The sequence below is a fragment of the Amblyomma maculatum genome, chromosome 2, assembly GCF_055883805.1.
Source record: "Amblyomma maculatum isolate TAMU_Amacu chromosome 2, ASM5588380v1, whole genome shotgun sequence".
Lineage (NCBI taxonomy): Eukaryota > Metazoa > Arthropoda > Arachnida > Ixodida > Ixodidae > Amblyomma > Amblyomma maculatum.
The window spans coordinates 41,831,329-41,858,241 of record NC_139345.1 but is presented as its reverse complement, the minus strand read 5'-3'; the positions used below and the strand labels follow the sequence as shown (position 1 = coordinate 41,858,241).

The 26,913-nt window shown below is 44.3% G+C and overlaps 2 protein-coding genes across 2 annotated transcripts in view; one reads left to right on the top strand and one right to left on the bottom strand.

The window, feature by feature from the left end:
- Positions 1 to 6,691: 6,691 nt before the first annotated feature.
- LOC146198506 (uncharacterized) lies at positions 6,692 to 12,303 on the bottom strand. The gene is made up of 2 exons (XM_084594005.1): positions 11,220 to 12,303; positions 6,692 to 8,550 (listed from the first exon to the last, which is right to left on the bottom strand). Exons 1-2 carry the CDS (start codon positions 11,862 to 11,864, stop codon positions 7,273 to 7,275), a joined length of 1,923 nt encoding a protein of 640 aa, XP_084450131.1. The 5' UTR covers positions 11,865 to 12,303; the 3' UTR covers positions 6,692 to 7,272.
- A 336-nt stretch (positions 12,304 to 12,639) lies between these two features.
- LOC146198505 (semaphorin-2A-like) overlaps positions 12,640 to 26,913 on the top strand; it is a 68,965-nt gene continuing 54,691 nt past the window's right edge. The window contains exons 1-2 of the mRNA XM_084594004.1: positions 12,640 to 12,922; positions 16,129 to 16,276. Coding sequence (XP_084450130.1) covers positions 16,195 to 16,276 — 82 coding nt within the window. The 5' untranslated portion in view covers positions 12,640 to 12,922; positions 16,129 to 16,194. The remainder of the gene's footprint in view (positions 12,923 to 16,128; positions 16,277 to 26,913) is intronic.

Here is a 26,913-nt window from a genome sequence, read left to right as displayed (position 1 = left end):
GTTTTTTGGTGAGCTTATTTTGTCTCATGAGCCCTATATTTAATTAAAAAGGAAGTGCCCAAAAGGACTTGTTCAATTACAGTGAAAACTTAAAAAATCCCGCCTTATAGTACTGATAGAATCCGATGTGGTGTTAAGGTGTACACAAGGCATTGAATCATGTTAGCGAAAAAAAAAAAAAAAAAAATTCTCATAAAACCCAATGAAATGACATTTGGTGGTGAAAGTTTCGTACGAATATAGTATATCCTCACTATGCAACAACTTGTTAAATAATGCATTGTTAAATGCATTGTGGTCACTTTAAAAGTGTTTATATGTTTTATGAGCTTTTCTGAAGACCTTCTGATGCAAAAAAGTTTTCACTGCCTTCACATTAATGAGAAGAATGGTAGCAGCCCCCGCAGCATAGTAGTATGCACAAATTGTTCTGTATGCGTACATATATAAAGGATGTGTTAGCTTGCGTATTTTAGTGGGGAGTCTATGGCTACAAAGGAAAGCTATACAGTTGTATTGCCCACAGCAGCTGCAAGATGTCCCAGTAAGGGGATGCTAGTAATTTTATGCATCAACTTGCAGTTTCATTTACTGCAAGCATGCACTGAGAAATAAAACCTTGTAGTTGAAACATTCGTCCTGGCCTAAGGTCACTTGCTTGAACCTGCTAGTCAAAATGTGTGCCAGCCTTCATTTGGGAGTCGAACCATAAACCACTGCATGCAGGCATCTGTGGGAATGATTCTCACACAGGTGTCTGTGCAATGTAAATGTAAATATTTCTTAGTGTCTGCAGCCTCTTCTAATCACTTGTCATTAGTTCAGAGCGTACTGATTGTGTGCATCAGAAGTATAACTGAAATTGCATATGCAGTACTGTTAAGCTTTCTGAAAGGTGGCGATGAGAAAAAAATTGCATTTCAAACTGCTTACGTGTAGGAATTCGAAAGCTTTGCAGTCATGTGGGTGAAATGTTTTCAGAGTGAGGTATTGCCGTATAAACGCGTGTAAGGGCCGCACCCGTGTATGGGCCGCACCCCCTATTTCCCGAAGCAAATATTTAAAAAAAAAATCCGCCTAAGGGCCACACCCAAACTTTCCACAACCCATGCCGGAATAGCCTTCAAAATGCACGCGCACACAATCGAGCTTTCAGATGCCGCCCACGGATGGCCCCTAAAGTCGCGGATCATCATCATCATATTTTCTCTCTGCCGCGAGCTTCCACAATCCATATCGGCATCGCCCGCCTCGGCTAAACTATATATATGCTTGGCTACACTGTTCTAGAAGGCTGGCTTTGATCTGCGACTGTCAGAGGTACGCGAGTAGTGGTGGCGGTGTTGGCGTGGTCGCACGCAGTAGTTGCGGCTCTTGTGTGCTCTCTGCTTTATTTTTGTGAATTGCCTTCGAGTGTTGTCATTCTAGCACGATGGGCAAACATATTAGTAGCTGCACGGCAGGCATTACAGTGAAAGTAGTGGAGCTCAGAGTCTGAAGACTCTGCAAGTGACAATTGAATGGTACATAAACGCCACACATTCACTGATTGGTTTGCTTTTACTTGGAGAAAAAAATTTTTTTGGTATGTTGCGTGTATGGGCCGCACCCCGAACGTTGGCCCTCGAATCTGGAAAAAAAAGTGTGGCCCTTGCACGTGTTTAACAGTAGATATGTACATTAAAGTTTTTTGATTGTATTGGGTGAATGTGTTTACGTACTGGATGTTGCGTTTCCTTTGAAGGTGTGGTAAGTTGGGTGCACTTCGTCTACATACTGCGGGTTCCGGCCAGAGCAAGCTGAGAGGCACAGTCATATGTAGTGTTCACTGCGTGCCTATGCTTTCACACTCGACGAAAGGGGGCCAAGATGATTGAGAGCAGAACCGTTTATTACACAAGAAGCTGTATTACAAAACGCTGCGGTAATTCCTAGCCCTGCTGCACAGCACCCTAAAGCAGGTCCAACCAAAGAGTGGATACACAACACAATGTGAAGGAGGACGAGGGATGCGCGGAGTACATCTTGATAACGCAGATCGCACAACGATGCCTCATCGTGCGTCGCCACCGCCACTGCCGGCGGTGACAGACTGGTGCCAAATCGGGCCCTCCCAACTCGGGAGGGCTGGCGCCGCACAGTTGGGCAACAGGACTCCATTCAGGCTTCAGCTTGACCAAACATGCAGTGTGCATGCATTTACAACCAGTGTTCATGGTCCGCTGCCAAAGGCTTGCAACATAGACTCGCTTTTGTCACATAATGTCTGGAAGCCATAATCACTGAAAAGTCTGTTTGAAGCTATAGTATGTTGTCAGTTTTTCTAGTACCATCTTTCGGCCTCAACAAGTACACCGATGAGTTTTCTTATAATGGTACTAATAAGGCTTTTGCTTTGAAAGTGGTGCCATAAGTGATTTTATACTGAAATATTATGAGCAGCTTCTCTTGCAAAGTGCAGAACATAAGTGGTCTAGCTGCTTTTTCACTGCATGAAGTGTGAAATGCACGTTTTCATTATTAAGAGTCCAGCTGCTTTCTCTTATGTGGAATATTGAAACTGCTTAAATATATGGGCTATTGAAATTGTGAAAATGCACATTTTAACATGACCATGTTTAGGCTTCCATTAGCGGTGGACCCAGTGTCACTAGTGACATGTAGAGAAAAATCTGATTGTCCAAAAAGGTTCAGGATCGCACTGAAGCAGCAAAATCGAAAAGCAATTAAAACATTACATAAATTGTCATTATAATGTCGCAACATGATTGACGTCACTAGGATCTGTATAAGTATATATATATATATGTATATAAAGAATAATGTCGGAAAGGAAATTTGGGGCCATATGGAGATCAAATTTTGGGACCCCTGGATCCCAAGTCTATCATGCTGCTCCTATGCCACATGGGCACGTTGGTGTGGCTTGGTTAAAGCGAGGTTTAATCTATGGTGGTCTTTCGCACTGTGGTAGGTTACGACTTATCCTTTCATTACTTCCACGGGGACCCGTTTACTTTTGCCTTTAGGTGCACATGCATTGTAATGCAGATTTCGTATTTCAGGTGCCTACAAACTGCAATTCTGGCTGGACTGTGGAATAATGACATATAGCATCTAAACCAGTTTATGTTACAGGGTATGTCCTTTTGAGACACATGCGATGTCGTTTCAAAATGACACATTTCAATTTTTTTTTAGGTGTCTAGTGTTGTAATTCGGTGATACCAACTGCTTTTATGCCTCTGTTGGACATATATATGGTGAGGCTACCCAAAAGTAATATAAAATAATATGCCTCTGCCCCTGCCACTAGGTATAATGGGCTGCCTTTGTTGGACAGGATGGTCGAGCCGTTTTGGATCTAAGAATACAATAACCGCATCACTAAATTAATAAGTAGAGATTAGTGTTGCCAAGTTTTCTGGTGCACTAAGGAAACGATACTTGATTCTTTCATTTCTTCCACGCAGTAGATCCAGGCCTGAGCGAATATTCTGAAGTTTCGAATATTTCGTCGAATAGTCAATTACTCGACATTAGATGCAATCCTAATGTTAGCTATTAGAAATCTCGATGTTTGTCTCGAGCTAATTATGTCAGCTGAACGATTGCGTCACGTGGCTTTGGCTTGATGCACTTCCTCCAGGATGGCAGCGCGGCGGTTGTGCACCCAAGGCTGAACTCCATGGATACTTTTTAGGCACACATACTGCGCACCTCCATGCCCCCGCGTATGCTGGAGACTGTCTGTGCAACATGCAGCAGTGGACATGACCAAGTGCCTGACATGTAAACACTTACACAGCGCCGCACGTGCACTGATAGTGGCGTGCACCAACTGGAAGGTGTGTAGCAGGTGTCCATGGAGCCGCACTTGCAATTAAAACTAGCAGTTGGAGGTCCCACAATTAGATCACACCCCACAAACATTGTAGGCTTCAACATGACGTAACAAAGATTCAATGCACTATCCTTTTTTTCTGGTAATGACCTTGTGTGTTACATGGTTTTGAAAATGCTCACTGTACTGATCAGTTTTGTTATGCGCGAGAAGTAGTGTAAATATTTGTTTTGAAATATTTAAAGGAAATGAATATTTACTTTGAATTTGTCTCTACCCAGAAAATCATCGTTCACACAGGACAAATAAAATGCGAATTTGAAAACAATGAACTATGCTGTTACCTAACAGCATAGTTAAAAAGCCATTTGAGCTGTTTATTTCAATGTTATTCGAGAAAATAATTTTTTTGGATTCAAGCCAAAAGAAAACTCCTTTCGCAACATTAGGCGGATCTTGCTAAAGGATACTGCAGGGTCCATGCTCGCAGTTTGCGTCGTTATTGAGAGTGTCGCTATTTCCCTGACCTTGAGTCACCTGACTGGTGGAAACAGTGGAACCAGATGTCAGTTTGGTTGCCACCACTTTCGGTTCCAGCATTTCCGTCAGATGACTCGAAGTCGGGATGATAGCGACACTTTTGTATTGTACTGTATTGTATTGGGTTTAGTGGTGCATAAGTGGCTCAGGCTATCATGCGTCAGGCACGAGGTTGTATCACTTTTGATAATGACGCAAACTTGGAATACGAACCTAGGAACATTTCAATGCGAAAAAGCTTTAGATACTAAAATAATTAAGCACAATTTTTTTTTTCTGAAAAGAAAAAAAAAAAAGCAAACGAACAAGGGGCAGCAATTTCGCGACTGTAAAATGTATGGTGTGCGTGGATTCCTAATCATTTACTTCTGTGGAACGGGCTTCTGTAAATACACCGATTTTTTTTCTCGTTAAAGAAATTATTTAAACGGGATATACATGTATAGGGTCCTTTGTTTGGTAGTTTTTTTCCCAGAATTCAAGGCGTAAAAACAGTCATACTTTATTTAGTTCAAATGCATTTAACTGAGTTACACAGTAAAGATTGGGTTTTTCTTAATGCCATTTTTTCCTAAGAATTAGCGCTTTTTTTTTTTTTTTTTGAGGGACACAGAATGCTTTATTTCTGCTTTCCATTTCGATAAATATAAATATAGAAGGCACGCTAAATAACTATTAACTAAATTATTTTTTTAATTAATAAAATTATTACCATTTCCTGCTCAGCACTTTCATGTCAGTGCAAGGTTGCTTGCCTTAGTATGCTTTGTACAGTAGTTCAATGCCATGGTGACTATTTTGAGAATACAATAACCTGAAGCAGGACATATTAGCATACAACCCCGCCGGGGTGGCACAGTAGTTACGGCACTCGACTACTGTTCCCAAGGACGCGAGATCGAATCCTGGCCTCGGCGGCTGCTTTTCGTTCGAGGCAAAAAGCAAGGCGCCCGTGTGCTGCGTGATGTCAGTGCAAGTTAAAGAACCCCAGGTGGTCGAAATTTCCAGTCGGCGTCTCTCATAGCCTGGGTTGCTTTGGGACATTAAACCCACAAACCAAACCAAACCATCTTAGCATAGGCAGTGCTTTGTTTTCTGATTATTGCTTCCAAAGCAAGCTTTTCGAACCTATTTTCAAATAAGCCACATGAATAACAACCTTTCAAAGGAGCCTAAAATCACAAGTTTACTGAAAGATACCTCTCTGAAATAAGCACATGACAGTTGCCGATTTTCATGCAATGCGTTCAGCTTTATGCACTGGAAATTATGTTTTCGAGAAGGTGCATTTTGGATAGATATCTGTTTGGTGTGCAACAATTTGGTAAGAGACTTTGACACTGAAGCTCCACCTTTAACGTTAATGGCTCTCCACTGCAGTACCTCCTGCAGATCGTCGTTTATGTACATGCCATTTTGCTACTCGCTTAATTTCTAATCTCTTAATATGCATCTGTTTTCTTGCACATACTTGTTAGCATAGTCATAAGCTACCACATTATGTGAAAGACCATAAGACCTAGATACAAAACTCCATTATATCCAAGTTGTGCAAACATGCCTACATGGCCAGGGGCAGTTTCTCCCACTTGGAACCCAGTGATTTCCCCTTCTTATCTCAACCTGGCTACCAGAGTTGCGAGGGCTTCAATTCCTATCTGACCCTTTCATTACAAAGGCAGCTCCCATTAATACAGCCATATCACTTGTTCTCGTGATGTCGCACGACCCACCGGCCAATCAGTGCCAGGCTATGCCACCTGCCAACTGCAACCAGTCAGGAACATGCTCATCACTTTTCGCCCATAGTGCCAACACCATCGCTAAATTTTTTAGACAGAAGGGCCTTTTACGTTGTAGTGTTAAAATTGGCTTTACCCTAACACGAGAGGCCTTGCACGTATGACACTGCATTAAGCTATCTGTCTTTTATTTCATCTCTCTTACTTAGCCAGGCTATGGCGTTTGTTTACTAGCTGTGCAACAGAGTACTTCTACTCCTCGCAAGCTTTAATTTCACTTCAACTCTTGTTCTCACCTTTATAGACTGTCTGGCCCTTAGGTGTGCTATAAGGGCTCCACTATATGACTGAGAAGCAGTCCAATCCTTTGGTTACATCTGGCAAAGAGGGTATGTTGCTAGTGTAACTGACAAACTATTTAAGGCTTCCAGTATCACAGATATATACCATACTTAATATACAAGTACAAGCTAATTGCACAAGTTTTTTTTTTCAACAGTGCACATGTTCTCATAGCTCTTTTATCTTTAGTGCATCATATTGATAAAGTCCATGACACCCGTAGTATATATTTATCATCTGTATTTCATAAATACATGTACTACACAAAGCGTGATTGCTCTGTCTCAAACACTCATTTCAGCTAACTAGAAAGATTTCTGTTTGGAGTTCTTTCCCTCAGCCAAGACGACTTCCGGCAGGAGTCATTCAGGTCACACGTAAACAAGTCCAGTCACTTGTAGAATGCTGCACAATGGCGTTCATTTTTTCTTGTTCTTGGTGCAGCTTGGCAGGGATAAGCACACCTGTCTTTTGGCAAACCGAGAAAGGAAAGCCAGATACAATCCAGATACCCTGTCACACACAGTTCCTTTGCAACCTGGCAGTCAGTGGTGCTGCCAGCAGTGCCACATCGCATGTAGTTCGTTCTACATTCACCCTACAAAAGAAGTGCTTGCGCGAAAATAAAACCTAACAACAATGTGCTAGCAATGTGCTAGCTCTGGGTTGAAGCATCCCCAGATGCAGCCTTGTCTAGAATGGTGGTGTCTGAAGCAGCCCTTTTAACTAAAAAAAAAAAAAAAAAAAAAGTGGCATGTTGACTTCACTATAATTACATAAAGTTCCAGCAGGCCTGTGCATTTTTCAGGGTGCAGCAGAGCTCGGCTGCTGCGATGGGGGCACAAGCTGATCCAATGCTGCATGCAGTGCCGTCACTTTGTCGTGGTCAGGACCTAACTTGCCTGCCAAATCATCAATTGCAGCATGCAGCGCTTGAAGTCGAGCACCTACTTCTTCAGGACCGACGGCAGCAGGTGTTGCAGCTGGAAGTTCCCCGTAGAAGCAGCCAGGTGCAGAAAACATTGAAGCTGGCTGCAGGGAATGCAGTGAGAACGGCTTGTGCTCTGATGACGGCACTTCCTGCGCCACGATAGGAGCTGGGTAGTAAGCAGCTGTTTGAAGGACTTCAACAGTGCGCGTGTTCTCTGGGGACCCAGGGAGGCCTTGATACTTATGTCCTGAAAGGTCTTGGAACCGGTCTCGCTCCACATCCACTCCAGCTGCTTCCACCTGTTCTCCCTCTGCTTCATCTTCTTCCTCTTCCCCTTCCTCTTCGTTGTCCCCATCTTCATCACCGGAACATTCACCGGACTTCTTAAGCCGTTTGGGCGGGTTTTTTCTGCGCTTGGCCATGTTGCGATTGGGGCTCTGTGGGGCCATGACAGCAGGCACAGAGCCCACCTGGGTGACGGCCGGACCGTGCTTTTCTTTGAGGTGTCGCACCAGGTTCCCACGGAGCGTGAATGTGCTGCTACAATCAGGACAGCGGTGTGGCTTGCTTGTCTGGTGGATGGCCATGTGAGCGCGCAGGTTGTGTGCTCGTGCCAAGCCCTTGCCGCACACACTGCATGAGTACGGCTTCACGTCGGCATGTGACACTAGGTGCATCTTGAGTGTCTGGGGCTGCGAGAAGCGCTTGCCACAGCGTTCGCAGCCAAACCTACGCTGGGCCTCATGTATAAGAACATGCCTTTCCATGTTGGCTTTGAGAGAGAAAGCCCTACCACAAACGGGGCATGGGAATGGCTTCACGGGGCTGTGAGTGACCAGATGATTGCGCAAGTGGTGTTCTTTCATGAAGCGCATGCCGCACTCGGGACAGGCAAAGCGGCGCACTTGTGTGTGGACCAGCATGTGATCCCGCAGCTGACTCGGATACTGGAAAAGCCGCTCGCACACCTCACACTGCAGTCTGTGGGCAGCAGTGACAGGGGCACCAGCACTGGTACGCAGCAGGGGTGGTGGGTGGTGCTTGGCAACATGTGAGGAGAGATCACTGGGAAAGGCAAACCGCCGGCCACAGAGAGCGCAGGGCAGACAGCTGCCACCATGGGTCACCAGGTGCCTCTTCAGGTGGGTGACCTGCAAGGATGGAAGCACTCGAGTGATTTCCTAGGGCAACTCTTTAATGTGAATCTTGCTTTGCAATGGCAGAACAACATTTTGTGAGCACAGCTCCCATGGCTCACTCCTGCTATGTCTGCACCTTCCTGAAATGTACGAGGACAATTTTTACACACGCAATGTGCTGCATTTTCTCTTTTTTTTCTGCTTTTGTGTTCCAGTGGGTGCACCACAGAAGTATTTCAAGAGATATTCTGCACAGACAACAATCGGTATGAGCCAAAGACAGCTGGATGACTATGCTACATCTTCATCTGCCCAGTGTTCTTTATCTGCACAGATTTTATTAGCCATGATATGACAATGGAGTTTGTGTAGGTGGATTCTTTGGCATGGTAGACATTATGTCTTCATTCATAAACAGTAAAGGTTATAGGCTATTAGTAGCCTCCACCTGTTACTAAACAGATCCATTCCAGTGTGACTGCCACTGAGCAACTGCAAACGACTTCTATGTTTAATAAGGTGAGTACTGCACAAAGATAGGTAAGAGGGTAGAGTTAAATTCTGTTCACAGGTTGCAGTTGCTACAGCATCAGTTGGTGACATTGTGCAGTGACCAACAAACCACAACAACCGAGAAAGAGAACAAGAAAACCGGAAAATGTGGGGCAAAGGTAATCCGTTTCCTTTAACCGTTTATATAACCCTTTATATAACAGTGGGACATATTTGTCCTAGCTTCAAGTGCCGGCAAACGAACAATGGTGCACCTATATATCATACATTTGCGTTCTAGATATCGCTGTGCTATTAATGAAACCATTCAGCATAGTATTATCTTTCACTAAATAGCCTGCTCTGTGTACTGTGTGTTTATTAAGTTGGGGTGTACAGTTTAATGCAGACCATTTTAGCAAGAAAATATGAATATGAAAAATTGTACATCCTTTTAGCATTTTTAACCATTAAGCTGCCTCAAAATACTGCTTGAACCAATTTTCAGTTCTATTGCAAGTTTTCTTAAACGTCAAAAAGACAAAGGTACAGATACGCACCACATTTGAGGTCTTTTTAATATCATTTTATGCAAATTCAATGGTCAGAAATGGCATAAATGTTAAGTTCGATTTATGTGTACGATATGCCAAAGTCCGGCTACAAGAGAGGCTGTGGTGAAAGTCTCGGGATTAATTTTGACAACTTAGAGTTTTAACATGCACTGACATCAAATGATACACGGGTGCCTAGCATTTCCCCTCTATCAAAATGTTGCTGCTGTGACTGGGATCGAACTTGAGACCTCGGGTCCAGCAGCCGGGAGCTATAGGCACCGAGCTTTGTGGGGGCATAATTTCTAAATCTAAATGTACACAATGAACTTTAAGGTCTCAGCTTAAAGGAGTTAAATGTTGGGCTAGTTGGTGTTCTGACATCACAAGTATAATAATTAGCGCAAAACTAAAGTGTACATCGGCCAGACTGCGCGAACGACCATCTCGGGGAGCAAGCAAGAGATCTGGAAAATAAGGAGTGCACAAATCTTGTTGACCACTGCATTGCTTGCTTCAGTTGTGAGCCAAGTTTCCGTAGTGATCAATCCTTGGTAGGAGTCATCAAAAAGCTGCTTATGAAACCTTGGAAGCATACTTTATCAGGAAAGTGGGCCAGAATAGTGTGACACTTATACAGTTTTTTATAAAACTGAGATGAATGTCCTATTGTATCTAACCTGATTATATGCGGCTTTCCAAGTTCCTCGCTAGGTTGTGCCTGCGCCCCAGGCCTGTTGCATATTTGTATACCTCACTCTCCTTCAATAAATCAGTTGTCAGTGGCGCCTGTGTTCATCCCGTGTTTCTGTCGTCCTGTCGTTTTGTGCTAAATATTATACTCGTGATGTAAGGTCTTACCATTTCGTAAACATAAGGTCACAAACCAAGTAGATGACAACAGAACAGAAAAGCACTTGCAGTCTAGACATGGAAGAGGTTATGAAGTGCTTCATAGTAGAACATTGCAAGTGCATGCTAGCAATGATCCTATTTTGTACCTACATCTAATAGCGTAGGCCTGAAGATGATTTTACGGTTAGCATAACAGCAACATTTATAATTGGTAGCCGCATGGCCAAACATCTTTTGACTGTTATGTACAGTAATTTGCTTCAAAGACCATTGTCAGACACAGAGCAAACGAGTCTACTGCTGCAATTGTGACATGAAATGAATTGATATGCTAGTTCTGCAACTTTACAAGCATTTCTGTAGGTTTACAATATAAAGACAACAAAGAGGCTTGATATATGCGATGAAATGCCCAAGATATGTAGTTCAAATACCAGAGCTACGGAAACAGCAACTAACTTGCTGTATCAGTTGTGCCGTTTATGTATGCCGTTTCACTACTAGCAACCTCGAGATAGTAATCCAAGTAAATTGATCAAAAGACAATGAACAATGACCATTCAATCTTTCACATGGCCGCAGGTGGTAAAGTGAAGCTCAATGTGCTTGCCAGAGAGGGAGCGGCTGACCTGTAACCCTTCATATAGTGGCAAAAACAAACAAACAAACAAACAAAAATTGTAGTTAACTCTCGAGATGAAAAAGCGCATAGGTGGTCATCCTACGAATACTTCGCTTCTGCGAGGAGGCAACCACTGCGATTTCTGAAGAGCAGCTCACCTGCAGGAAGCTGTGGTCGCAGTGGGGGCACCGATGCGGTCGCCGGCCTTCGTGGATGAGGAGGTGCGTGTTCAGGTGTGCCTGCTGCTTGAACGCCTTGTGGCACACCTGGCACTCGAACCTCTTCACGCCAGAGTGGCAAAGCAAGTGGGTCTGCAGATGGTGCTTCTGCGCAAATTGCTTGCAGCAGACCTCGCACTTCCACGACTTGCTGCCGTCTGTGTGGTTCGGCACCACAGCCACAACCACCGCTGCGGAAGCCGAGTCATCTTTCAGCTGGCAGTACGGGTCATTGCAGTAACGCGGTGTTACCGCTGTGCCTGTCGAATCCGTGCTCGAGTACGAGTCAGCAGTGAGCTCGGCAGAGCGCTGCACGACGCACAGCGCTTTCAGCTTGGGATCGCCGCCCCCATCGGCATCCGCAGGAGCGGTGTTCGTCGCGGTGCCGGCAGAAGGTCCAACGGGAGTGCAGCCGCTGCCGTTGTTACCCGCGACGGTTCCATTCGGTCCACTGCCTTCAGGTTTCACGCTTCCGTCGGGGCCACCGTTGAAATCCTGCACCGCAACTGCGGCGGGCGCAGCGGAAGGAACCGCGACGCACACTGGGATGCCGTTCTCCGTCGCCGGCTCCGACGGACACAACATGTTGCGTTCACATTTGCCAGCAGCTCCTTAGCCGCACGTCGCAGCCAGCAAACTGCGATAACTCGCTGCTGCTGTCCGTTCACGACAGCGGCTGGCTCGCCTAGGTCCTGGAGAGGCGACCAAGCGTCCGCCAGCGCACTGCGAGGACGTCGGCGACTTCGGAAGCGACGCGAAGACTGCTGATGTCTCGGGCATGAAATTTATAACTTAGACCTGACAGCTTCGGTGGCAAATCCAATCGCGAGGAACTCAGAACGTGTTTTACAGCGATGCATAAGTATTCGGCCTCGTGATTACTCGTAATCGGACGGCTCGCATACGCGTTCGCATCGCCTGTTGTGAACAGTTGCTAGCCGCCATAGCAGAACTGAACGCCATCGTTGTCGCTACCAACGCCAATGCGGACGCGGCTAGTATTCTAGCTGTTCTAGCCATCTATGATTTTAGCCACTGTAACGCTTCATGCATCTTTATGGATGCTTCGATACTTCGAGGGAACGAAATTGCTCAGCGGCTCAGCTTCCCAGTCGGTAAAGGCAGAACGTGGACGTGCGTCATTCATTACATGCTGAGGCGCTTTGCCGCTTTGCACTTTACGAAAGAAAATGATCCCAGGAAGATCTCTGCAGTTTTATTTCTCGAAATATAATGCGACAAATCAAATTGTTCAGTCAATCAGGATTAAACAAACTTATTGTTCTTGTTTAAATAATGATTAGATAAAATTCTTCCAATATGGGTACTTTTGAGTACAAAAACAGTATTTTTCTAAAAATAAAACAACGCTTGCGTTCGCAGCGCCGCTCAGCAAACCGCGGCTTTTGATTTTATGTTTTTTGCTTGCAGCCGATCCAGGCTGCTCTGAGTTGTGCTTCGCTGTGCGGCGCAGAAATGTTTAATATGCTTCATTCGCCTACCATGTTCAATTTTCCGCTGCAATAATTGATAACGCTGCTTCAAGTCAAGCGTGTTAAAAGGAGTCGTCGATCTCAAGCCGACAAGCACACCTATGCCAGCGAGAGGCTTTCGGCTGTTTAACCCAAGCCAAGCGTTTTGAGGTAATTACTCATCATAAACTCGCCGCATTCGCGCATAACTTTCCAGTTTCTATTGATCACTTTATTCTAGCGTAACTTGAGTGGTATAGTTTGGTCTCGAACTGTGAGGCCGCAAGAATATCCATACTGAGTGTGCGCATCAAGCGTGGTGTCTAATGACTAGTGACTACGTTCTTTTGTTAGAGCCTTGCATCTGCAGTTTGTTTTCGATGCTATATCAGGAAACCGTAAGATTCTCATAAGGTTCTGTATGCATCCAGAACGTACTGTTTTTGTGCTTACCGTTTGATCTACAGCTGAGGACGCTATCTTGCGTACAGATGGGTTCAGTCATCCTCAAAAAAGTAGGTGATCTCATCGTTCTGCCTTTAGGTGAACGCTCATATATTCTTTAACCGTGCGGATTTAAATCACCCATTTGAGATTATTTGTGAATTTGTTTGTTGGTCTGTTGTACTGTTGGGAAGCCTCTTATTTTGAGAGTGCGCAGCGTGTGAGTGCGAAACCATAATTTGCCGCGGAAGTGACAAATGGGCGTCATTTGATGTGTCCAGCACCTCCGATGTGACCGCTTTTTGCTCAGTTGCTTGAACTGTAGTGCATGACTATAAATAGGTGTCTAATCGCTGTACTTCGTTACTGCTATAAAATTTGCGATTCTATCAGGTAATTATCAAGGAACTGACATGTTACTTGAGTGCTTTTGGTTATGAAAGGTTTCTTTTCTTCTTGGAGCGCCTGAAGTCAACTGAAATGAGAACTCCGCTTCCAAATTCACCTTTTCACTTATACTTAAACTCTCTATTTACTTCCTACAATGCTCTACACGTTAAACATTGTCAACTTATATTTAATAAGGGAGTAATTGCTCATTGGCATCCACCCAAGCGCAGCCATACGGCTAGAAAGCTTTCCTTTGTAGCCGTATGGCAGCACTTGGGTGGATGCCAATGAGTAATTACTCCCTTATTACAAATCTACTCCACCTGGGGGTTTCTCCTAAATATTTGATCAACACCATTCCCACTTTGAGTTATAGATCAGCTCGCTCTCGCCCTACTATCTGTTCTGCTGACCGTCCTGGTTAGCTCAGTTGTTAGAGTGACTGTCGCAGAAAGGCGGTGGTCCCGGGTGCGATCCCTGACAGGACGAATTTTTTTTTAAGTATAAAGTTTCTGAGAAAGCTGTATAGCTTTTCTTTGTAGCCATATGGCTGCGCTTAGGTGGATGCCAATGATTAATTGCTTCCTTATTACAAATCTACTCCATCTTGGGGTTCCCCCTAAATATTCGATCAACTTGTATTTAACCTGCTGTGAGGCAACTGCCAGCAAGAATAGCATGCTTGCTGTAAAGCAATGCGTCTCTGTGAAATCTTAGCATTCATTTTGCATGCTTGTCTGCTCTTCGATGCGTACATCTTCAGTCCACCAAATTGATAACACTGCTAATGTACCATAGTGCAATATGCGATGCCTGGAATTTGCACACTGTCCTAGACTAGAAATGCTTCAGTGCTGCTTGCACACATAGGTTCTGACTGTAAATACACAGCCATTAAATGCACATAATGTATCTGGGCTCTTTTCATTTCCAGCGAGGAGAACATTATCCTCACTGTTTTAAAGTTTGGGAGTTCCAAGAATGCGCTAAATGTTCTGCTACCTGACCCACTATCAATAATGAGGTGTGTACAGGGACTTCCATATCTGTGTGCAGTAACGTAAAGTTACAAAATTCCTGTGCGCTAACTGCTGGCCTGTCAAGAGCAAACATCACTCATTAAGTAGCATGTCGGGGTCTCCGTGCTTTGAGAAATAATATAACACTGTCACTAGTCTTGGTCTTCTGTATGTAATAAAAAACTTGTGTCGCCTTTCAGCAGTTTTTAGAAAAACTGGCTAAGCAGCCAAAAAAGCTGGTCCCTTGGGCTCGGCAGAACGTATGTGTTGTCGTGCCGTTAGTAGCCTGAGAGGTGCAGTTTTGTTAAAAGCGAAGGAACTGGCTTAAAAATTCATGGTGATGCGCTAAACATTAGGTTCCAGGCTTTCTTGAAAGAATCTATTGTGAGGTTGTTGACAGAGTGATTACAAAAATGACTAACTGAGTATGTGTAAAATAGAAAATTTTGAAAAGTAGCAAACATAATAGCCTTTGCTTTTGGAGTGCACATTAGCCAAAAGTAATCATCATTAAGGATGCGGAAGGCTTGTTTAATTCATTAACTGAAGCATCGTCATGCAAAACTGTCTAGAACCACAGCTTGATGGTAAAAACATGCAGTTGACCGTAATGACGGAATTTTAATCAAAGTTTAAAATGGTAACAAAAAGTGATCGCAAGCATTTTTGTCGCTTTATGTTTTAATTCGAGATTTGAAAGCAAAAATATGTTAAGGCAGCTTAAAATTTGTATGTTGTATAGAAATGGACATGGGCAAGACATGTAGTCCGAAGAGAGGATAACTGATGGTCGCTGAGGGTAACAAACTGGATTCCAAGGGAAGGAAAGCGTAGCGGGGGGCGGCAGAAAGTTAGGTGGACGGATGAGATTAAGAATTTCGTAGGGGTTAAGTGGATGCAGCTAGCACAGAACCGGGTTAAGTGGAGAAATATGGGAGAGGCCTTCGCCCTGCAGTGGGTATAATCAGGCTGATGATGATGATGATGATGATGTAGAAGCTGCAATGGTGTGAACATTTTTGTGAATGCTGTAGAGGTATTTTTAAAGTGAGATTGAAGCGTGGTTATATTGTCAGCAGGAAGGAGTTATGAATTAAGCCCGAACATGCTCTTCTGGCAACCCAAAAACGGATGGTTGTTCTGAGGGCTGTGAAAATGTCTAGAGCAATGGTATTATGATTTCATGTTACACTAAATATAGGAAATATTGTAGCTCCCCTAGACATGCTTGTGAGCCAGCCTTGTTCATTAAGCTGGGTATGTGACCTGCGTCGATTGTGTCATATATTATAAATGTGTGTATAATGTGTGTATATTATTAAAAAAAAACATAATTGGGGTATGTAAGTTGTTAGTGTCACCGGAAAAAGCAGTATAAAGGGCATTTAATTACTTTTTTTTTCTAATCCAGCACTTCTACAAGGAACATGTCTGTATTTCTTAGTGCACATTTTTTGTGGTGGTTTGACGAGGTGTCAAATTGCTGCTAGTACTGATTATTATGCACTTTATAAACTCTTTCAGATCATTGCGAGCAACATTTCTGCAAGATCTGCTGCTGAACTATCGCAACATTACGCACCAATCAAAATGAAGGCCACAATTGCTGCCGTGCTTTTGTCTTGGACAGTTATTGTAGTGACCAGTGCCAGCCATCGTACACCATGGGCAGGTAAGGACGACTGCTACACTGCTTTGTCCATTTGTATGCACTTGGTGTTGTCGGCTCAGGAGCAAGTCAACGTTCCATGCTTATTTTTTGTGTTATGTACGTCACAAGAAGGAGATGTCACATAGAGGCAGGAAATGGATACCTGTCACTCTGATATATACTGCATCAGCATCTGTATAAGGACTAGTTAGTGACTCTCGTTATGAAGGGGAACACGAGCACAGCAGAACATACTGTTAGCATCACATTTAGTCCGTGCATATGTAAAGCATGGTTATTGAAGTCCTAACATGTAATGACAACTTGTCATACAAGCGAAACATTCTACCTTTCACTATAGCTGAATGGAGTTTTCTTGCTAGCGCTACAACGAAAATGTATGCGACATAATGTCGAAGTTCCCTTTCTTCCATGTCACTGAACTGTCGCAATATATTTGAACTTTAATTTCATTTGTAAGAAACTCACATTTTGTAAGCTAGCCAGCATGAGAGTAGTGCTGTGCAAAAAATGAGAACCTGTTTTTTTTTCTGCCACTTGCACAAGGTTCCTCTTTGCAATGCATTAATTGCAACTGAGAAAAAAAGGCTGCAAACTACAAGCTGGACACTGCAGCTGCAGGAATGCCTGCTTGCTTGATTCATTCATGCACTCTATGCAAACTGGTGACCTGTGCCCAAGCATGTTCCCCATGTAAAACAATTGATTTTTTTTTTTTTTCTTTTTTTGTTCTAAAGGGAGGTTTTTTTGGTATACCATATGTAATGGCAATGATTCTAGCTACTGCTGCTGCAGCTTATAGCAGCAAAGTAATGGGCCTGTGGGACAGTTAAGCATCAAGCGTTAGCACTAGAGAAAGAAAACACCTAGGAGGGCACGTCCATGTGGCCGAGGGCAGTGCTTTTCAGTGTGCAAGAAGGCAAGGCGTTTGGTTCTATGCGTGTAGTAAATGGCACTATCAAAAGGGGCTCATTAGCACTAGAGAAAGAAAACACCTAGGAGGGCACGTCCATGTGGCCGAGGGCAGTGCTTTTCAGTGTGCAAGAAGGCAAGGCGTTTGGTTCTATGCGTGTAGTAAATGGCACTATCAAAAGGGGCTCATTACACTGCTTGCTTTCATGGTAGTGAAGTGAGAAAAGCAATTAATGCGATTATATGTGTGTGTGGTGTTATGGGAGCCACTGTTCGGGAATCTCGGGTGGGTAGCTGTAATTCCGCCTTCCTAGCTAGCCTGCCCTGTGGTTGGGGACTAAGCAGCGAAGCATGCATAAACGTCGAGTTTCTTCTAGCCTCACCATTTTGTAAATCAGTCTACCTGCTCACTTTCCTTCTTCCGACGAGCATTTTACAATTCTCTGGCCACACCTGGCGACCAGAGGAATCTTACAACTGGCTTTCAGCCACTCTGCTTTCGTGAGGCAGGCTGAATTCTGTGAAGGGATCCACTTTCAGCTCAGCTGGCTGGTTATGTCTCTTGCATTGAGCATAGAAATGCAGTTCTCAATCGTGACATGGTCAATGAGCAAACGTCTGACAAAAATGTAATTTTCTTTAGCACAATATCGTCGCGGCATGTGCATAAAAGCTGTCTAAAGCTTTTGTTTTGCCCAACTGAGGAAAGTGTCAGCAACGCTGGTTTTCTGTGCAGAAACCATGCTGTAATACTGTCCAGCGTATCGCAGTTTTGTATTGCAGTGGATAATACCGGAGGTTTTTCTTCTGCAAAGTTTTGGTGCCCTAGATGCATTCTTTGTTCCGAAATAAGTGATTGAGATTAAGACTTGCAAAACTCGTTTTACCAGCAATGGTGGCCATGTTGAACTGTATTTGGTGGCATTGAGAATTTGTCAGCCATCACATCATTTGCAGCACTCGTTTTCATACGTTGCCGACACACTGAATGAGCAGTGCTTGCGATTTTGTTCGTAAATGTGGCCTTGTGTGCAAGCAATTGTGGGTCCTTGTGACTTCTGAAGTAGATTCATCGAAAGACCTCGCAGACTGTTTTGCAGCGAAGGTCTCCTTCTTGCTCCACATCCACCTTCCGCGCAACTGCCGGAATTTATGATGACTGCAACGGCATGGGCGAACCACATTGAAGGCTGCAGGGATGGCGACAAATTTGAAATACTGGAACCTCCTCCCAGCCGGCAAAATTGCATGTGATGACATACTTGCTACTCAAGGCACTTCTATCCATTTCACGAGTATCAGGTGCCGGATTCCACAAGCGTGATGTTTGCACGTTCTGACAAACTAGAGACTCCAGCCAGGTAGCTGGCAATAATTGCAGACAATCGTGGTATGCATGGCGGTGTGGGACTTTTGGTGCACCGATACCAATTGTGCTGCTCGCATTTACGGTGTGAGATTTGCTTCTGTTGTCATTCTGTATGTCATTCTGTATAGTAATCTCGTTAATTCCAAAATTCGGATAATTTGAACTAGGAGTGCAGTTCCAGCCGACACCAATGGAAGCCTATTGCATATGATGCTCGTTAATTCCGCCATGGAGGTCTTGCATCAGTTAATTCGAAGGAGGGATCATGTCGAGGTAAGACCCGGGCAGTCAGCAACCGCCCTAACAGGCCTCCTGGAACGGGAATTTTACGAAATAGCGAAGGCCACACACTTCAGGTGTGCCTGCTATGGCAGGCGCAACGACAATCGTAAATTCCTTATTGCCTGGCAGCATAGCTTCACTTTCGCTTCTCTTGAATTTACACCGTCCTCCGGCTGCCATCGGGTCCACGCATCGCCTGTCAGGCCGTTTAAGACACTGCAGCGTGTCACTCGCCGTTTAGCTCTATTGCCATTTCTTTAGCCTACTCATATTTTTCTCTCTTGCATCCGTGTGCTTCCTCCACTTCTTCGAGTACACTGAGCCGTCACAGCACAGGGGCAGTGAAGCATCCCCAAAATACAACAGGGCCATTTGTAACGAGGCCCCACAGTTAATGCTTCGCCCTGCAAAAAGGGCCGTGGTGGCACTTGCTGTTTTGAAACATTTTTCCATCACTCCCGACAGCGTGCTCAAAACAAAGCAAACCACTTGTTGAATTCGCAAAATATTGTTGCTGCCAGTTAGCTTTCATGTAAAATGTATAGACGATGTTAGAAATCCAGGTGTTCATCAAATAAAATTACTGTGATGCAAACACTTTTCAGCAGTTTTTTAGAGTCGTTCGATAATTTGAACATTTTGCCTGGTGTCTTAAAGGCCAAATTAACAATATTGCACTGTATTTGTAACATAGCCACCACGTGTTTTGATTTGATTATTGTTTATGTTTCCTAAAAGCTGTATATTTCTTTTCATGCAGTATTACCACTAGTACAGTGCCTAATTCTCTGGTGCATTTATACTTTCAAAATGTTTTTTTTTTTCGTGGTGTGGTACCATTGAATATTCCTCATTCAGGCAAAGCCAACGCAAACGCCATGCACTCTAGTTATAGAGAGGCATTCACGCATGGACAAAGACAACATAACATTTGGAGTCGTGCCATGGGCTGGAGATGGGTCCGAGAAAAGCTGCTGTGCATCTGGGCTGTAGTTTTTTTGTCTCTGGAGGTGTCTTCTGCATTCTCTTTATACGGTTTGCACCACCACCCTCGCTCCCCTTCACCACGGTCCTCAAATGCCCGCCTCTCAAAATTTTCTGGGGAGCATCCTGCAGCATACGTAAACATGGATACCGGTGAACACACTTTGAACTTTGCTGCATCGTACAGCGAAATTTTTTTTCGTGTGCAGTGCTGTAGTGCAACTCTGCCCATGGCCTGTTTTGCAAAATAGTTGAGCCTTACATTTTCTTCTTTTTATATGTGAGCACTTTTGCATAGGCTTTTATGCTTAAGCCCTTGCTTACCACATTTGATTGATAACCCACTTACCTTTGAACAAGGTATGCGTAAGCGCAGATGACACGATTCACTGCTGATGCGAAACAAAGCTCATGGCACCAGCTGATATTTTGTAATCAGCTTGCCAGGAGCTCTGGAACACTAACAAAATTGAAAATGTTTTTTTTTATGCTAGCCACAATATTTCTCAAGCTGAGCAGCAACCACAACAAAATGTGTAAACCTGTTTTACACATACTCTGTGCGAGGGAGTTCAACTCCAAGCTATGCAAGGACTTTTTTACTATTGCTTTTCTTGCGAAATGTTTGTGGGTCTCTCCCAAGGTGGAGCAGATTTGTAATAATAAGGAAGAAATTACTCATTAGCATCCATCCGAATGTGCAAATTGTTAGCTCAGCATCTCTGCCATGTTTTCACACAGTACTTGTCTTTAGCTCCTTGTCCTACCAATGAACTTCAGGTACCAACCAGCCTGCCAAAATGCCCTCTTGGAACATCAGCTGGCCTGAATCATAGGACATTGGATCACTAGCTTCCTGCTCCACTCTGATTCCAGATAAGGATCAAGAAATATTCATGCTGCTATCCCTTAAAAAAAAAAAGAAAGAAAATTATTTGATAAAATATGACCTTTAAAGTGAATGAGAGTATGCCAGTGGAAGCTCTAGGGTGGCTGTCTGGACCAGTTTTTGTGGTCAGATTTCCAGACTCCTTTTACAAGATAAATAAAGTTGTACAGCATAAAATTCAAGAAGTAAAGGATTGTTTATCACTTCTTTTGTCATATGCACATTACGCTTTGCACAGGATGAAGGAAGTGGAAAACTTTTGGGGCATGGGCATTGTTTCCAGTGCCTCTTCAGCCAAGTTGCCTTTTCATTTTCAATTCCTAAGCATACTTGGAGAGTTGCGTTATTCTGCCAGTGCCCCCCTTTTATTGGTGTGAAAATCTTACATAGGAAAAGCATGTTGAGCCCCATTTTTTTTTAAGCATAGCTCTTAGGTGCCCATTCCTGACCTGAGCAGCGTTGGGATAACCTGTGGGCAGCTATAGGGTGGGCCTGGTGTCCACCCTGTCACAGGTGGCACTGGCCAACCTTGGGCACAAGGTTTTACTCATCCTTTTGCAACCTCTTGAGGTCATCCATAATAGTGCCACCGATCTAGGGTGCCCCAGGTGGCCACCGTATTGCAATGACACAAGGTTTTGCTCAGCCTCAGGCAACTTTTCGTGGTCATGTGGAACATTGCTATTTTGTCTTGCCCTTAGAAGGTAAGTTTTAATGCCTCACCAAATTCAGTTATGTATTCAGTGTGATGCAAAAAGGGAAAGAGAGAAAGAAAAAAATCCAGAACAAGTGGATTTGAACTACCGTTTTCCCTGTTTAGAAATGCAGCACTAATAAATACAATTTCATGCTGGAGTCATCAAGAAGTAGCACATTTAATTGTGCTTTCATTCATTTTCATAAAACTTCTCTACTTTGCCTCTAGCTGTCACTGCTCGACCGGAAACTGTGGGAACCACACTATAGTGCATCTTTGTGAAATTTTTGACTGGTTCTTTGTGGAGTGATGATGCTCAGGCATTCAGGGCCAAGTTCATTGCTGGTGCCACCCCAAAAATTGAGCAACCTCTATGCTCCGGTTATAGTGGTCAGGCTGACAGCATTTCGTGTGGAGTGAGCTTCGCCCCGACGTCCCCCGCCACTCTGTGTGATAGTGACCACCTGGGACGATTTGTAGATAAGTTGTAAACAGACTTTTGTACATTGTTTAAGGAGGTTGTCCAGTCCCTACATCATGTCGTTGAATCCTTCATTCATAAAGGGAATTCCAAATGGATGTCTAGATTAACATGGTCATCATCAATCAAAATAGAGCTCAGTCTGTTTGTGAAGGGTTGCCTGCTAACGAAGCCCTCTTATCTGCCATCACCCACTCATGGCATTTGCTAGATAAGTAGGTTTCTCAGTTGCATGAAAAGGAGACGACACAAAGCAATGCATAGGGACACAATCTGTTATGGCTACTTTGATTGTTAAATGGGCGGAACACTGGAATTAAGCATCCATATTTTTTTTTTTGCTGCAAGGAAAAATGTTTTGTCTCAAGTGCAGTTGGGTGGCTTTTTGGGCTTGTTGGTTTGCAGCTTCAAAACACCGTAGTGCAATAGAAGATGAGGACACAAGAGCAGAAAAAAAAACCATGAGCGCTCGTGGTGTCTTGTTTCCTCTGCTTGTGCTGCGCTACAGTGTTTTGTGTCTAAATTGGTCAGTACCGTGCAGTTTTGTTAGAAACTATAGGAAAAATTTACTGAAAGTTTCTCGATCAGTGCAATCACCTTTATTTATGTAGGCCAATGCTGGAAACCATGAGCAGCAGTTGCGATGACGATTGCGCAATGGCACAAGTGATGCACCAAAAACTAATATAAATCTCGCCCCCCAAACAACAGTAATTAGGCATTTTTCATCCACAGTAGCATCCACTTCAATTTCTACATTGAAGGCTATTATGGCAGAGAAATGTGCATCTCGTTGACAAAGGTTTTGCTGGTCTATGGTCACCGCTTCAAAGAATATAAAGCTCTGTGGAGCCATCTAGTGACAAACACTATGAAGCTGAGCACATCATAGGCAGTTCAAAAGAAGGGTGGATTTTATTAGAAGGGTGCACTAGAGAGAGTGCAAAATATAATAAAACATGATGAGCACTCCTGAAAGAAAATAAAACGCTGTGCGCATAGGGGGAACAAGGCTCTGAAGGGCCCAAAACACTCTCACACACAAAAAGATCCTTTTTGAAAATGACATTTTGCAAATCTACAGCCCATCTCCTGCATATCTAAGAATTTATTCACTCCGTGGGTCATTCACTCCACTTTAAAGTGGGCAAATGAGCTGAATAAATATTTCTATTTTTGTTTGTTTTCTGAAAGCACTAATTTTGGACCATTTCCTACAAGGAAGATATATCTTTGCTTGTATAGCAGATGAAGGAATAATTTTTATTACAGCATGTTGCCATGTTATAATATTTAATGCTGGGAAACAAATTTCTCTATTTGTGCTTGCTGTTTTTTTTTTTTTTTTTGTGCACTCAAATTTAAACTGCTCGTAAACCAGTCCTTCCTACTTTGAACTTCAAGTTGTAAAATAACTTAAATCAAAAAGCACTTCCCACACTGTATTCCTTGTACTATATACAAAACATTGTTTATACTATTTAGCCACATGTTAGTAATAGTTTTTGGATCAGTGCTTTTTTTTTTTTCGTTCTATTTTTGCAAACAAAGAAGTGAAAATACCACTTTGTTGAGCTTTCTTAGGAGCTAGGCGGCTGACGAGGGTTTACCCTCCATTGCCCCGAAGAATGTGATCTTGTGTTGCCAATTCCGCCGTGAATGGCAATTTTGACACAAGGGGTCATATTTTCTATTTATAGTTAAGTATAACAGGGGGAGAGGGGGCAGAATCGATCGAGTTTGAAACCTTATAATCTTGGCCTGTGCTTTGCTGAAGTCTTCGAGCGGAGGCAGGTTACAGACGAGCAGAGAGCACTTGGATGGGGTCATATATCACGCGACGAACCCTTACCAAGCCTCCCCCCCCCCCCCCCCCCCTTTTTTTTTTTTTTACCTAGAGGCAAGATGACGAATTGTCAATGAACGAGACCTCTTTATTAAGCCAGTAAGACAGAGGGCTGGGTTACGCACTGTGATTGTCTTTTTCGGAGGAAATAGGCCTCATCAGTTCATGTTTTATCCCGGTGGCTAAATAAAATTTGTGCTGGCAACCAAAGGGCGGTGTTTTTCCCCTTTTATTTTTCATGTTCTTTTTACGTTTGCGACAGTGGTTTTTTAAATAGGAGTAGCTTGAATCCGAGAGGGCACTGAGATGTTCTCGAAGACGAATATTATTGCATTGGCCGGTTTGACCTATGTATACTTAATTGCATGACAGAGCACGCAAACACCTTCCACAGTCCTTGCTCTATGTGAAACTCGGCATCCTAGTGCGGTAAATTTTATCCTCGCATGACGGTTGCTCATGATATGTGGCAAAGCCCGTAGCATGCACGCACGCACATTAGCGCTAACAAAAAAAAAAAAAAAATGACGGCAACTTCGAAACATACCGATTATTCTTTCAAACTGTTTGCGATTTTATGTATGCACGAAACAGCATGCACTTTCGTCTGTAAATATAAGTTGGTTTAAAGGAAAGGAAGGGAAAGACAGTATCTGTCACGTGGAGACCTGTAACGCGCCGTAAGGGAAGGGAGGGAAAAAGGTGCCGTAGTGAAGGGCAGGGAAATAATTTCCACAACCTGGGGCACTTTAACGCGCACTGGCATCGCACAGCACCCGAACGTCTTTGCGTTGTGACTCCAGCTGCCTTTTTCTTTTCTTGATTCACACTTTCGGTTAGTGCTAAGTACTAATCGAAAGTGCTAATTATACCATCTTTGTTCGATAGTGGCTAAACTGTCGGGTATTATCGATTGTTTAGCAAATGTTCTTTCTGCGATCCGATAATTTCATTTATGTTTTGCGATTTTATCGGCATGCCACTAAGAGCGCGCATGGATTCAAGCTGCAGATGGTCCAGCACGCGCGTGGTTCACGAGCATATTTTTTAACTCAAAAATTGCAGGACAACAGAAAGACGAGACGAACACGGGCGCGGCTTGGTTGGGGTTTATGTTTTGCGGATGAGATTTCGCTTCGCAAGGGGTGTGGCGATACCCCCATCGCCTAGCACACTTCGGGCGAGCCGCGCGTTCCATGCGTCCTCGTGCAGAAAAACAAAAACAAACAAAAAAAAAAATGAAGGGAGGGAGGGAGGGAAGTTTGTGACGAAGGAGTAGCTGCTTTCGGTATAATCTCTCCCTTTTCTTTCCCCACGGAAGGCTGCGTCTCCAAGCAGCAGCAGTGGTCTGAATGGCAGCTGTTCCCGTTAGTCACTGTGGGCAGAGGCGCTGCTGCCGGCGTGCCTTCGCGGGCCGCGGGCAACGGTCTGGGTTATCACATTCCACACCACGAACTCCTTTCGCTGGCTTCTTGGCGGCTGCTGTCTTCGTCCGTTGTTTTCTGCGCGCACGCTGTAGGCTCGACCAGGGTCGGAGATACAGAGTGGGAGAGGCACCGTTCCGCTGTTCTTCACCGCTTTATTCATAATTACGAGGCGTGCTCCCGGCGGTAGCGGCGGAGAGAAGCAGCGGCAGCAGCAGCTCAACTGCGGGTAACTGTATCTGCTGCTCCGTCGCTTAATTAATTTCGTTCCGGCGCGCGCCATCCCGTTCGCAGCGAGCTGGGGCGACGGCACGCTTTGCTCAGCGGTGGGATGCGCGCGACTGACAGGGGCGTGTGCGACTTTGCGTGTCTCATTTAGTAAAAGGACTCGCAGTTACGCGTCAGGTGCCTCTACATTACGCACGAGCTGACCACGTAGAGACGCGCGAGAGTGGAAGACGCTGTTTATTTTTCAGCGCGGGCTTCCACTGTATAGGAGATACTATCTGGTTTTGCAGCTGAGACAATTAAGCACCCTTTGGCTTTATTTCCACCCACTATGGTGGTGGTCTATGGCTGATGGGCACTGAAAGAGATGTAGTGTTTTGCTCAGTTGGTACCATTAGGACGTGAAGCTGTGGCCCGGCGATGGTACAGATCTTCACTGCTAGCCTTCGAGTGTATAGGAGACGAATGGATTGGGGGGGAGAGTTTGGGGTGGGATTATGAAACCATATGTTTTTCTCGAAGGGATTGCCTTATAGTGTATGTCGACTTGCTTTCGATATTAAAGCGCCTCCAGCCCTGACGACAGATGGGACTTGAGGATCACTGGGGCACCCTGTGAAGTTTCGCAGGTGGTCCGACCTGTCAGCTAGATCGTTACCTGCGTCTAATCCAAACTAAGAGGGGAGACTGGACAGTGCCTCCAGCAGTTCTTCGCGAAGGTGAGATGAACGGTTGCTTACTTGAATGGCTCTGATAGCTGCGTGAGGATCGGAGTACGGTGTATCTATTTGGCTTGCGGGTCAACGGCATGACATCCTGCAGGCCAGGAGTATTTAGAGTGCGGGGACGGGCCGAAATGCTTTGAGGATGGTGTTGCAGTGGGATGCTGTATCGGCGGCTCACTGACTCAGCGTATGCGGCGAGCAGCAGTGGTAGAGGAGCAAAAGTAAGATTTAAGTGCATTAGCAAATTCTCAACACGGAATGTAATTGTGACCCTTAATCTTTATATAATATACGGTCGCGTGGATTGAATAATGTGGACCACGCTTCGATGGTCATTCTTCTGAAAAACTGATGACTCCTTTATGTGCATGCAAGTAATATTTACTTTTGCCCTTTCACGTAAAGGCAGCAAACTTTTATATTAGCTTGCTTTCCGCCTCCATCGAAAAGCGGGATTCGATCCTACATTCTTGGACGCAGTAGTCAAGCGCCCTAACCACTGCACCACTGTGGCGACTACATGTCAGTAGTGGAGCGGTGGTGCGCTGTTTGGATCGAACCATTAAACACCGCGATCCTTACGCGCTGTGTGGATGGTGGAGTCTCGTCATGCACACGTAATGTCGGTTATAATTGAATGCGTCAGAGAGCAGCACTTTACAGTCGTCGTGCAGTTTTAAGATATAACCGGTGCTTTTTTAAGGTCGAGCGATCGAGATTAGGAGGCACAATTTAGTTTAGGCAGCGCCGGTTGATCAGAGGTGTACGGAAGAGGCCTTTGTCCTGCATCTGGCGTGGTT